The sequence below is a fragment of the Leiobunum rupestre genome, chromosome 11, assembly GCF_980474605.1.
Source record: "Leiobunum rupestre chromosome 11, qqLeiRupe1.1.hap1, whole genome shotgun sequence".
In the NCBI taxonomy this organism is placed as follows: domain Eukaryota; kingdom Metazoa; phylum Arthropoda; class Arachnida; order Opiliones; family Sclerosomatidae; genus Leiobunum; species Leiobunum rupestre.
The window spans coordinates 2289131-2303957 of NC_143394.1; the positions used below are offsets into that span (position 1 = coordinate 2289131).

At 37.5% G+C, this 14827-nt stretch overlaps 3 protein-coding genes across 3 annotated transcripts in view; 2 read left to right on the forward strand and 1 right to left on the reverse strand.

Annotated features, from left to right (window-relative positions):
* The window catches only part of LOC149921095 (calcitonin gene-related peptide type 1 receptor-like), a 317091-nt gene that overhangs the window by 105522 nt on the left and 196742 nt on the right, over positions 1–14827 (reverse strand). The window lies entirely within an intron of this gene.
* LOC149921098 (uncharacterized) lies at positions 57–3209 on the forward strand. Its single transcript, XM_090163896.1, has 2 exons — positions 57–428; positions 471–3209. The coding sequence occupies exons 1-2, from the start codon at positions 57–59 to the stop codon at positions 3207–3209; spliced, it is 3111 nt and encodes a 1036-aa protein (XP_090020022.1).
* Positions 3555–6617, forward strand: LOC149921099 (uncharacterized). The gene is made up of 2 exons (XM_090163897.1): positions 3555–4613; positions 6375–6617. The coding sequence occupies exons 1-2, from the start codon at positions 3555–3557 to the stop codon at positions 6615–6617; spliced, it is 1302 nt and encodes a 433-aa protein (XP_090020023.1).

The window sequence follows — 14827 nt, forward strand, 5'->3', positions numbered from 1 at the left end:
TGTGCTGTTTTAATTCATACAGCCATTACTATGACCCCTTATTTATTCATATAGCCATGCCACCTAAAAGAAAGCCTTATTTGGGTAGAAATACATCTTTGGCTACGGACGCTAAAAGGAAAAGGGACAACGACAGTGACGAAGCAAGAGAATTAAGACTCGAACGTGTTAGGTCTTTATGGTCACGTGAAACTCCTTTGCAAACGGAAATACGTTTAGCTGAACAACGTCAAAGGACAGCTGTTTCAAGATCGTTCATTATAACACAATCCCGCCGTGATAATGAAAAACAAAGAGCGCAAACTTCGAGGTTACGAGAAACGTCTTCGCAAACGCAATCGCGCCTTGAGCAACTACGAATGAGTGCGGCAACTTCGAGATCGCGAGTAACGTCTTCGCAGACGCAATCGCGCCTTGAGCAACTATGGGTGAGTGCGGCAACTTCGAGATAGCGAGTAACGTCTTCGCAGACGCAATCGCGCCTTGAGCAACTATGGGTGAGTGCGGCAACTTCGAGATCGCGAGTAACGTCTTCGCAGACGCAATCGCGCCTTGAGCAACTATGGGTGAGTGCGGCAACTTCGAGATCGCGAGTAACGTCTTCGCAGACGCAATCGCGCCTTGAGCAACTATGGGTGAGTGCGGCAACTTCGAGATCGCGAGTAACGTCTTCGCAGACGCAATCGCGCCTTGAGGAACTACGGGTGAGAACGGCGACTTCGAGATCGCGAGAAACGTCTTCCGAACGACGACTACGGCTACAATATCAACAAGATAGAACTTCAATCTCAAGATCTAAAACATGGATCTGCCTGAAAGGAGCGGCTTTCAAATATCAAGCGGATGAACGTTATGAGGATATCACATTGCTCTCTATAGGAGATATGTCCTTAATTTGTAATTTCTGCGGTGCTGCTAAATGGAAAGGCGAAACTCCTGGAATGTGTTGTTCATCTTGTAAGGTAAGCCTACCTACTTTACTTGAGCCGCCAGAACCACTCAAATCTCTTCTCACTGCCGATACCGCACAATCAAAAAAGTTTCTCACGGATCTCAGAAAATTTAACTCGAGTTTCCAAATGACGTCCTTCGGCGCTACGAAAATTATTCGGCCTCCGGGGTTTATGCCAACCTTTAAAGTACAGGGCCAGGTTTACCACCTCGCTGGATCATTGCTTTCTCTAGATAACGAAGAACCCAAATTTCTTCAGATTTACTTTATAGGTGACGAAGAAAAAGAAATCAACCAGAGGACAAGCAATACACCCAACTTAGATAAAGATATTATCTTGCAATTGCAACGCATGCTCCATGAACATAATGTTTACGTGAGGAATTTTAAAACCGCACTGGAAGAAATGCCAAGCGATGACTACAAAGTTATTATAAAAGCGGATAAGACGCCGGCTGGTCAGCACCCAAGACGCTTCAACGCTCCGGTTGCGAAAGAAGTTGCTATTGTCATAGTTGGCTGTGATTTTGAAAGACGAGATATAATCATTCACAAACGAAACAGTGGACTTCAAAGAGTAAATGAAACTCATCGCTCATACGATTCGCTGCAATACCCGTTACTCTTTTGTCGTGGCGAGGATGGCTACCATTTCCAAATTCCTCAAGTCAACTCAAATACCGGCCAACCAATCCATGGGAAAAAGGTTTCTGCTATGGATTTTTACGCATACCGATTAATGATTAGACCAGGATGCCTCAATTACATTCTATTTTACCGGCAACTTTTCCACCAGTTTGTCGTTGATATGTATGCCAAAATAGAAACTGAAAGACTTCTTTTTGTACGCACAAATCAAAAGAAACTTAAAGTCGAAGATTACATACATTTAAGAGATGCTATTGCTACAGACGGAAATGCTTCTAAAGTGGGACGCACAATAATTCTACCGTCATCTTTCACGCGTGGACCACGCCATATGCACGAATATACTCAAGACGCCATGACTTATGTCAGGTATTATGGAACGCCAGATTTATTTTTAACATTCACCCGCAATCCTGGGTGGCCTGAAATTACCGCTGCTCTTTTTCCTGGACAGTCATCGCAAGACCGCCATGATATTAAAGCAAGAATTTTCCGGCAAAAACTGATTACGTTTATGAACTTAATAATTAAAGGTTCGAGTTTCGGAGAAGTCCGATGTTGGATGTATTCCATTGAGTGGCAGAAAAGAGGCTTACCACATGCCCACGTTTTGATTTGGTTAAAAGAAAAATTTAGACTAAACCAGATTGATCAGGTGATAAGCGCGGAGCTTCCTGATCCCCATGAAGACTCCACACTGCATGCTGTAATCGTCAAAAATATGATACATGGTCCATGCGGTGTGTTGAATCCTAATTCACCTTGCATGAAAGGTGGTAAATGCACTAAACGATACCCGCGCCCTTTAGTACACGAGACTTCGACAGGAAAAGATGGCTATCCGCAATACCGGAGAAGGAGTCCAGGTGAGGTCACGGGGGAGGGGTTATCAACCATTATTAAAATGCGAGGTCAAGAGGTTGAGATTGACAATAAATGGGTTGTTCCCTATTGCTCTTTATTGTCGCGCATATTTTGTGGCCATATAAATGTCGAATTTTGCAATTCAGTGAAATCAATCAAGTACATTTGTAAATATGTTAATAAGGGTTGCGATCAAGCGGTATTTGGCTTAGAAACTACTGGTCAACCAATTGATGAAATCGAACGGTATCAAATGGGCCGTTACATTAGTTCGAACGAAGCTGTATGGCAGATTTTGGGTTTCCCCATACACGACCGTTACCCAACAGTGACTCACTTGAGTGTCCATTTGGAAAATGGTCAAAGGATCTATTTCACAGAAGCCAACGCCCAAGATCGAGCTCAAGATCCTCCAAACACAACTCTGACTGCTTTTTTCAAGCTATGTCAACGAGATGATTTTGCAAAAACTCCTTTTTACTGCGAGATACCGAGATATTATACCTGGAATATCAGCTCCAAAAACTTCAAACGTAGAGTGCAGGGTGTACCCGTTACTGATCATCCTGGCATATATGCAACTGATGCACTTGGTCGTGTATATACAGTGCACCCCACTAACGGCGAATGCTTCTACTTAAGACTGTTATTACACGCTATAAAAGGTCCGACATCATGTATAGTTCTTAAGACCGTTGATGACACCGTATGCACCACTTATCGCGAAGACTTAGAGGTCTTTTAGAAAATGACGCCCAATGGGATGCTACGATGAGAGAAGCCGCATCGAGGGATTCTGTTTGCCGTTCTCCTGGCATTTTGTGGACTCTCAAATCCAATAGGACTGTGGGAGGCGCACAGAGAGAGCGTGGCCGAGGACATTCTAATAAGGACGAGGATAAATAACAAAATGGAGAGAGATTTCACAGCAGGAATGTTTAACCATCGCCGCAGATGAACGAAATAATCACTGAATGCAGAGATATTTTGCGCGAAAACAACTACAACACCAATGAGTTAAAACAATTCATTGACGAAAATGAACCACGACTGGTCGAAGGTCAAGTAGCTGCCTATAGAATGGTATTAGATGCAGTTTCATCAGAAACTGGGGGCCTTTTTTTTTCTCGATGCTCCTGGTGGTACAGGAAAAACCTTCCTTTTAAATTTACTATTAGCTAAAATTAGGAAAGAAAATCAAATTGCTCTGGCGGTAGCATCATCGGGAATTGCTTCAACTCTTCTATCTGGTGGTCGAACTGCCCACTCTACGTTTGCACTTCTTTTAAACTTAGCCTATGCTGAAAATCCAACATGCAATATCAGTAAAGGCACTGGTAAAGCCAGGGTTCTCCAAGAATGTCGAATTATTATTTGGGACGAGTGTACGATGGCTCATAAGGCAGCGCTGGAAGCCCTAGATCGATCTCTTAAAGATCTTAGAGGTGACGAAAGAATTATGGGTGGTGTCGTAGTTGTATTGGCCGGAGACTTTAGGCAGACCCTACGTATCATTCAAAGGGGTACACCAGCTGACGAAATAAATGCTTGCTTCAAAGCTTCACACCTCTGGAAACACGTAAAGAAAACAACCCTAACCACCAACTTGAGAGTTTCATTGCACGGAGACAAATTTGCAGAACGCTTCGCAAACTTCCTTTTGGAAATTGGTAACGGAACTGTGCCAATCGATCCGCAAAGCGAAAACATCAAACTACCTTCCCATTTTTGCCAAAATTTGCAAGCTTTGAATATTTTAACTAAACAAGTCTTTCCACAAACAGAGACGAATTATAAATCCCACAAGTGGCTTTGTGAAAGAGCTATATTAGCGCCAAGAAATGACAGTGTTTTCCATGTTAACACACTTATTTTGAAAGAAATTCCCGGAGAACCAACTATTTACCACTCCATTGACACCGTTCTGGCAGAGAATCAAGCCGTTCATTACCCAACGGAATTTTTGAATTCCCTTAACCCACCCGGAACTCCACCACACAAATTAACTTTAAAAATTGGAGCCCCGATAATGTTACTCAGGAACTTGGAACCACCAAAACTGTGTAACGGGACAAGGTTAGCCGTCAAGGCCTTATCACCTAACGTCATAGAGGCCACGATATTGACTGGAAATTCAATGGGCGAAGACGTATTCATTCCACGCATACCCATACCAACCGATATGCCATTTGATTTTAAACGCTTGCCATTTCCAATCAATCTTAGCTTCGCAATGACAATTAATAAAGCGAAGGGCAGTCACTTAAAACAGCGGGAATTGATTTAGAAAACGCATGCTTTTCCCATGGTCAGCTTTATGTGGCGTGCTCAAGAGTTGGAGCTGCAAATAATCTGTACGTACTTACTCCTCACGGAGAAACTAAAAATATTGTCTACAAAAACGCTTTATCATAATTACATCTTAAACTAATCAAAGAAAACAAATACATGTTAATATTACAAGATATGATATGTTGCACTATTAAATGTTTGTAATTCAAAAAATGCCTTTTTACTATTTAAAAATATTTAATTTGCATATTTAAAGTATAGTGCATGTTGTTTCCGTTTTCTAAACCCCAATTTACTCAACAAGCTGAAAGCCCGGCCGGAGGCCGGGCTTCTCAGCTAGTTATAAATAAAAACAAACAAACCCAATTGATGAACTGCATTAAACATCTTAATCAGTCGAGAAAAAGTTTAAAATAAATTACGAAGTAATGACGACCCAGTTAAAAACCAGACCAACAAAAGTGTAAGAGCACGATGTATACAACTCGATATTTTCTTCATAAATGAACCTTTTCGCTTGAAAACTAAATACGCTAAACACACAATGGATGAAAATATACGACTGAATAAACGAAATAAATTACAAAATAATAACTAGGTGAACCACCTTTAAATTTTCATACGTAAAACATTTAGACTTTAAAAAGTATTAATATACTCTTCCGCTAAGCTGAGTTTATAATTTTCAATGAAGCGTAACATGAATCGGTGGTTCTGTGGTAGAACGTTTGCTTGTCATACAGGAGGACTTGGGTTCGAATCCCGCTCGATGCAATCGCAATTTGATACTAAGACGAATACCGTGAACAATTGGTGGAAACCCTGCCATTTGGACGTTGAGACGTTTATCGTATCCCTTAGCACTCAGTCCGTCCCAAGAGTTAATAAGAAGAAGTTGGAGAGAGAACACCCATACGTACAAAACGCATCCCCAAAAACTCATAACCCGCAACCGCCATAACACAAACTCAACGTTCCCACATTACAAATAAACATTACAAAAAACAGACTTTCGATTAAAACCGAGTTGAAACCGTCGCCATGGTGAGCGTTAACAAAAAAAAAGCAACTGCACCCAACGCAACCGCAAATTCATCGGTTAACGCTCACCGTCACACGGTGGTTTTGCCTCCCTTTAATCTGCAAACACGGTTTTTGACTTTGCCCCGGTAACGCGTTCGCAACACACAGACACATACACAGACACACAGACAGACAGACACGGTGATTGTAAAACCCCTCCTAGGAGACATAGTCCCCTCGGAGAGGTAAAAAACCCGTGTTTCGACCATTGAAATATAACTTAACAATAATTCGTTGTTTTTTTTCTGTTATCAACTGTGTTGAGCGTTTCTTCCTAAAATTATTACTAATTACCACGAGTGTCTTATAGGTGAAAACATGGACAAAAAATTTAATTTGTAGTACATACAACCTTTAAACCAAAGTTAACATACATAACTGAATACATGCAATATTTCTTGTAATTAGAGGAAAATATAAAATACAAGAGGATCCGAAAAAGAAACAAGGAACAAGTCATCTTAAATATCACCTTGACAAGAAGCATCCGGAGTTGTTTAATAGTTCATCGGTATAATTGTTTTATTTAACTAAGAGTTTCGTGGGAGAAAGGAGAGCAATACACTTGTTAATTATAAAACCGTACGGCGTGGATGTCTTAGAAGAGACAAACGATTGTCTAGTGCGTTGGGTCACTGAAACCGACCCACCATTTATAGAAGTGGAGCATCCCGAATTTAAAGACTTGTTTAAGTTGATGAATACTGGTAGTATTATTATTGCTGAGAGTCTACCACTATCTGCCAAAGCACTTAAATCACGCTTAATGAGTTGTTAAGAGGGAGAAGCGCAAAATACTTTTGACAGTTGTAAAGTACGTATGTTTATAAAATTCGTTTAATCTTAAAAATAGCTGTTACTTATTAGATTTAACGTGTACAGTGTATTCCAGGTCAAGTGTCGTACACCATTGTGGATGGACGTCGAACAACCGTATTGCATTTTTAAGTGTTACAATGCATCGCGGCTTACAATTGGCTACACAGCAAATTAAATAAAGGCGACCGTGATCACATTTTTGAAGATGCCTGCACTGCTGCGAGAGAAAAGTTGTCGACTTATAAGGGAGCTTCAAATATCGAAGCTTTTTGGGTAATAATTGGTACGAAAGAATACTTTCACCAACGGCACTGCTTATCACCATTACAATTAATTGTGGTCTGCATTATATGGTCATATTTCCTATTCGTACTTAATTCCTCCACCTTGAGTGGGCTTTTAATTACTAGCGGCGTCAAATCCCTAGTAATCTATTGGGATTAGAAGTAAATAATCCAAGTTATTCGACCCTTAACCACGGCCCCTTCTATCGTAAACTAGAAACTTCCCTTTGAGTGTTTATAACGATAATCAATTTTGGAAGCGCCTACATTTTAGTCATACGTTTTCCGACACGAATTTCGAATTTTTCCACTTTACGTACCGATTTCAACACGTAGCGTTTTTCTACCGATTGCGACATCAAATAACCAAAAGTCAAATTTGTCCACATAAATAATTATTTAGCTACTACATTGTTAAAGCAAAAAAGCACGAATACCACCAATGGTCAAGAATGTTAACTTTAAAAACGCTAACAAGTTAAAATACCAAAAAAACCGGGGTGAAAACTTTATTCAGGAATACGCGGTACTACGGTCGATAGGTCTTCAAGGCGAAAATATTACTTAAGACCAACCGACAAATCATTTCCTTAATAATTCCGCCCCCTCCAGTGATTTAGTCTCTTTTCCCATGCATTTTAAAGTGCTACACTGTTAAAAATTACTGTTAAGCTACTAGAAGAATAAAAAGAGACTTAAAACAGTTTTAAGTCTCTTTTCATTTAGTTTTTCACAATGTGCTTCTCTTCACTTCTACTAGAAGAAAACTACCGGTAAATTTCCTGTAACTAAGTGTTATTACTTTAAAAATTTCCTGTTTAATTTATGCCAGTAATTTAACCGGAAAATTTTACGTGTAGAGTTAGGGCATTTCGCTCGACTTTTTACGCACAATGTAATGTATTAGTTTCACGTACAGTGTAGTCCGCCGCTACCCCCGCCATTCCTTCGATTACTCTCGAACCGTTTGCGATCAAACGATCGTCCATCGATTAGGTATAAAAGCCTCGTCGCCATTGTTAATTATTCTGTAATCGAGCTCCAAGAAGTTAGTCATTTGCCGGTTTTAGTGGAACCCCAAATTTCTTTGCGATAAAAATTGAACCGTTTGTGATACAAAATTTAACGATACGTCAATCGATGAAGTATAAAACTCTCGTCACCATTGTTAATTATTTGGAAATCGAGCGCCAATAAGTTAGTCATTTGCCGGTTTATTGGAACCTCCCATTTCTTTGCAATCGAAATTTTAACAAATTTCGCTTTATTACTCTCGGGCCCTTTGCGTTACAAAATTAATCGAAACGTCAATCAATCGGGAATATCAAACTCTAGCTTCTATCTTTAAAATAATTTAAATCTAATTTTCAAATATCGCGCAACCCATAAGAGAAACCAGATACCTTTTAAAGAGGAATGTTACTATTTTTGTTCTGATGTACACGGTGTTTGTGACTATGTTTCTATATATTGTTACAGTGCTTAAATGTCCAGGGTGATTAAGAAGGGTGTTGTAATTAATTTTTTCTTGAAATATTTACTATTTTCGATACTTTATGGTGCAAATTTACATACAGGGTGAATGTTTTATGTCGAAATGTATTGCAACTGAGCAGTCTGATTTGGTACGATTTTTTGGCCCAAGGTGAATATTTTATATCGGGCGGTGATAATAAACTCTGTTGGGGACGTTCTGGCGTGAATTTTTATACAGAGTGAATGTTTTATGTCGGGCTGTATTATATGAAGTGTACTTTCGCCCGAAAATATTTGTACACTGTCTAAAAAGTCTTCGACAGGTGAAATTTTTGCAGTTTTTTTAATTTTTCCAGATAATTATAAGAGATAGAATCATGAAACCAATTGCCAATATTATTTATTTTCTAATATCTTTCGTAATTCACAATTTGGAACCGTTCCTTAGTTAAATTTATTTTAATGTTGTTTAAACGCTGTCGAAGTTACGTTATTATTATTAATAATCGCTTGATGCATTTCAGGTGTATCCTAATTTTGAAGAAAATTTAAAACCGCGATAACTTTTCAACCGATGGTCGTAGAGAGATAAAAACGACCCTTTCTCAATTTGAACCAACCATTGCGAATTCAAAAATGCAAGATTCAGTGCCGTTGCGCCAATATTGTAAAAGTGGTAAAAAATAAGTTTCGAGTTTCCCGCCAAACTATTAATTTGTGGCGAACGACACCGATGAATTACGAAAGATATTAGAAAATAAATAATATTGGAAATTGGTTTCATGATTCTATCTCTTATAGTTATCTGGCAAAATTAAAATGACTGCCAAAATTTCCACTGTCGAAGACTTTTTAGCCAGAGTGTACATGGTGAATGTTTAATATCGGACTGTGATTATTTACTATGTTTGGTATTTTTTTTGTTAATTTTTGTACAGATTGAATGTATTATGTCGGACACATCAGCGGGATTATGTGTACGGAAATGTAATAATTTATAACTTGGTGGTTAATCGGTTGATCACTTCAAGTAATACGGTGGTTAATCACAGCTTCCGCGATTAATAGAACGATCTATAAAATCGGCCCAAATCGGCCCAAACCGGCCAAACTTTTCTTACAGACTATAGAGCCAGTTCAGCAGGACTAACAACTTTGTTATTCTTTGGTTTAAGAGAATTCGGCTTATGTCCTGTCTTTATATGAATATTTTAGAGACGTACCTTTTATGAGTTGTAGGAGGGACCCTTGGTGTTTTAATATGTTTGGGGTTAAGAATATTTTCATGATCTAAGTTTCTTTTTAAACCCGTGGATTTGGGACTAGTATTTTGCTTATTTGCCATCATACATTTTTTTACAAAAATCATTTAAAATAAGAAAAACGGCGCGGAAAGCCGGAAATTAGTGAAGCCTAGGCTAGGAACTACGCTACTCCTAAAAATTGACTCCGATTTTATAGAACGGTCTATTGCCTAAATAGTTTGAAGATCAAAACACGTAGTTAATTTTTTACTCGTGCCGACCTCTAATCATTTGATTATTTGTTAATTCGTTTTTCTTTAAGCTGCTCTAATCGAAAGTTAGGATTTAACCTATTCGATTAAGAACACGATGTTGGGTTACATACGTTTAAAAAAATTTCATTTTACAATCGTGATTAACCGTAACTGAAGATCAAGAAAAGCAACCAAAAACGATTTGTTTTTTAATGGTTTATTTTTTTGGAATTTATATTTCAAAGAGATTGCAAAATAACAAATTATCTTTTCCCTTATCGCAATGGGACAAAATTATTAAAAAAAAACACTTTTAACAATTAACAACAAATAAGCGTAAATTTGGTGGATAACGGTTTGATAATACCGACCTCTAGACATACGGTGCCGCCGCTGACTTAGAGCAAGGTTAAATAAATAAATTATTTTTTTACATTAATTTCTTTAAAGTTAACGTTTTATGAACTTGAAGGAAAACTCCAACCATCCCTTAAGCGTGTTATGCTTTTAACATGTTTTTTTTTCACTTTACAATTTACCTCTTCAGTCATTTATCTAACGTCTAATTTATATGTTTTGTGCATAATACACAATGTGAGTATATTTTCAACTTCTAAGAACATATCTATATAAACAGATGATCTAGTGTGAAATTGCATCAGAAAAAGTGACAAACTTCAAGCAAGATGACAAAGATGGCTGTAGCAATTCCAAATAACCATATTCGGAAAACAGGAAATAGAAAGCAAATATCCATCGGAGTAAAGGCGCTCAATCCTCCTTTGCTAACAAACAGAAACTTGCGTGCCTTCCAAGCTTCATTTTTTAAAAACATTTGATCCTGAACAGTTTCAAAGTAACGACAAACTCTAGAAAAGTAATTAAATTGCTTTAAATAATAATGTTTCATTTTTCAAGTAAAGTAAAGTTATAAGCTAATATTTTTCTTAAATCAGATGTATTTGTATATTCGTTTATTTTTAAACTTATTTTTTAACACTCAAAAAGATAAATCACATTTTTTTTGTCTTATGGAAAAATTTAAAAAAACCCGCTTTTTTGGTAATATTCAAATGCGCGTTGAATTTTCTAAATAAATAATAAATGAAAAAATTTAAGTATCGTTGAAAACCTGGTTAAACAATGTGAAGGTGAATTTAAATGTTATTCCGAGTTTTAAACAATGTCAGATGCTGAAACTAATAAACTGCACAGACTTTTGCAAAAAATTGCGTAAAAATCCGTACATTCAAAGACAAAAAATAATCAACTTACAAGTAATCAACCCGTTCTAAGAGTTCATTTCCTATTCTCTTATTGAAGAACATGTAAGTGTAATCGAATTCATACTTGGCGTTTCCAACGTGCAAAAGGTTTCCAAATTGCCTCAAATCAACTTTAAGATCATCAACGAAACTATTAGTATAAGGTGTAAATTCAAAAGTCACACCATGTCCACTAGCAATGGTTTTCATCATTGTTGCATAATTTTCGGCGTATGGTACATAATAGGCCATCCTCTTTTCGCCCATCGTCCTAATTTTCCGGAAATCAGTTCCTTGGTCCTCCTAAAATAAAGCATATTTTCACTAACAAGGAAATAAAATATAATTGATTTTTTCTTCAAATATGCTTGTGGCAACAGAAACCACAACTAAATATCATAAAAATTGTTAAACCAAAAATTATCAGGGACGTACCTTGGAGGGGGGGAGTCTAAAAACTCGAGAACGATTAGGTCTAAAGCTTTGACATTTTAACTCAATTAATGTTCAGGGCCTGATTTCCAACTAAACGCGCTTAATTCGAAATACCTGACATGCTTATTCATCTAATTCAATTTCATTATATCTAATTCAATTTTATTTTATTCGACTTTGGACTTCCACCACTTTGTTTCCCTGATACATGTGGAAATTAGGAGTGGTAACGGAGGTTTTGACGGGAAGGGCTTATCTGAGTCGACCGTAGGCTCTACAATCTACATTGACGGAGAGGTAGAAGGGGTCGAATTTGGGGCTCTTCAATGGACTTCTCGCTCTCGACTATTGGACATTTCAAAATAAGAGGCCCGGCGATTGTGAAAAACCCATTGCGGGTCATATTTAGTACATCTTTTTTGTAAAAGAGGAAACGAATGTAAAGCAGTTCCTTGACTATGGTTCCCTTGTGAAAGGGCTCAAAATTTAGGTCGCTCCCAAATCGAGAAATAAAATAAAGTTTGGTTAAGGAGCACAAAATAAGTAGCGTAAAATGTAATCGTAGGTTTAAATCTTAGTGAGCTTTTCAGTCAGCTAATAAAAGAGCAAATTCAAAGTTAGCTATCCCAAAAGTTATTAGGAAGAATCGTCAACAGTAAATAAAAATTCGACGTTTTCTGAAGACGGTTTTGTTATGGTGCCGTACTTTTATTTCAGCGTTTACCTTTCTTACGTACAAATCAGATCTAATTCATTAAAACTAAGGCCCCGGGCGAAGCCGGGTATTAAACCTAGTAAATAAATAAATAAAGGGACAAACTTTAAGACAGCCGGTCGAGCGGTAAAGTCTGAAGGTATGGGTAGGGCCCCCCTTTTCCCACGCTTTTCTTTATTTGTTGGGAGTGGTTCGCGAAATATGAATATTAATTAAGTTAACCATGTCCGATACCGGTGAACGAGCTCAGTGGGCACACTCTCTTAAGATCGCTCGCTCGAAAGTGAGTGCTCGAATAAATGAGCTCGGTGGGCACACTCACTTAAGATCGCTTGCTTGAAAGTAAGTACTCGAATAAATGAACTTGGTGGGCACACTCACTTAAGATCACTCGCTCGAAAGTGAGTGCTCGAATAAATTAACTTAAATGTTAGCATAAGCAAAATCGTTCATTTATTTGATTATCTCACAAATATCGTGGCTTAGTGGGTATAAGAAAAATCGTAATTAGTATTTCTAAAGTGTAATTACACTCGCACCGTTTATATTATTTTTGGTAAGAATGTGGGCGGCTTGTCGCGCTTGAGTTCTTACCGCCTCTGCTCGGGGTATTGTATTATCCACTCCAGAAACACCTTCTTTTCTCCAAGAGTCTACCATGCTAAAACCAGGTAAATCATTGCTTAGAGCTTAAACCACGTAACTATCAATTTCGTTTAGCAAGCTCCACTCAAGTCTATGTTAGCCATGTTTAACTGTAACACGTGTCACGAAATAATATTATCGCCTCCTTGGCAAACTTGTTTACCTCTTCAACCGTGGGCATAATATTTATTAACTGTTTTAAATTATAGTGGAAAATAGCCCTGAAATAAAGACTTGTTCGGGGACTCCAAATCGGAAAACTTTAATTTTATCTAAATTGAAAGAAAACAGCTTACCGCTATTAATTGAGAAAAACGAGAAACGTTAAAGCGGTACAAAACCAACTCCTTTGTTTCAACTAAGTCTTGAATTGTGTTGATGTGCCTTCCTTTTTCAACCATGAGCGTTCCTTTCAGATTCCCAGAATAAGCCTTCATTAAAACCGAAGTCGCCAAAAGCCAGGCGCTCAAAATGATCTTGAATGAAATATGTGAGGACGAAATGTTCGATCCTAGAATGTTTATTTATTTTCATAAATACCTAAATTTCATCGTTTTTAAATTTCGGTCCAAAAATCTCAAAAGTTAATAAATATTTAATATTAAACTACAATTTTTTTATATATTTAAGGAGCATTAATGGAATAAATAGTATAATACCATATGAAATAAAATAAATAAAGATGGCTATTAGTCGCTTGAAGACCTGGTCCTCCAACATCTGATGAAATTTTTACATAAATAAATACTTTTAATTCGAATTGGAATTCATTCTTGGAATTATAATACTACTAGCCTTACGCATTAAGGACTATAAATAGTAAACTTATTAGCAACGGTTGCGTAGTAAATAAACAATATTTTATTTAAATTAAAGTCGTTTATTTTTAATAAAATATTGTTTATCACTTCGCAACAGTGGTTTACAATTTTTCTAGTTTTAAAGCAAGTGTCGGCTCTAGTATAATTGCGTTCTTTATCGACATTTGTCGCCACCGTGCAAATTTAAACAAGTTGATTGGGCACATTACCCAGCATAATATACCTATATGGCGTGGCCCAAAAGTACGCTTTTAGCTCATTGAGTAATCGAAATCACGTATCAGAAGGATTATTGGTAATCACGTGCTCAGTCGACCTCGCTTGGATAGGCTTTTCGGCAAACACGGAATTGTCGATTTGAAAATAAATGATCAAACGTTTTTGAAAGTCGATACTAGGTGGAAGCACCTTCCCGGCGATCTGAGAAACCATAGTCATCTTTGATACAAAGACCCAATCAAAAATAACGTAGGCAATGATAGAGCCGACACTTTAATATATTAATATTTTACTCAGCAAGCGGTATGCCATATTTATTCAATGGAAACAAGAGATCAGCCCCGAAGGTTTTAGCAACGGTTGCGTAGTGATAAACAATATTTTATTTAAACTAAAGTCGTTTATTTTTAATAAAATGTTGTTTATCACTTCGCAACAGTGGTTTACAATTTTTCTAGTTTTAAAGCAAGTGTCGGCTCTAGTATAATTGCGTTCTTTATCGACATTTGTCGCCACCGTGCAAATTTAAACAAGTTGATTGGGCACATTACCCAGCATAATTTACCTATATGGCGTGGCCCAAAAGCATGCTTTTAGCTCATTGGGTAATCGTAATAACGTATCCGAAGGATTATTGGTAATCACGTGCTCAGTCGACCTCGCTTGGATTGACTTTTCAGCAAACACGGAATTGTCGATTTGAAAATAAACGATCAAACGTTTTTGAAAATCGATACTAGGTGGAAGCACCTTCCCGGCGATCTGAGAAACCATAGCCATCTTTGATACATAGACCCAATCAAAAATAACG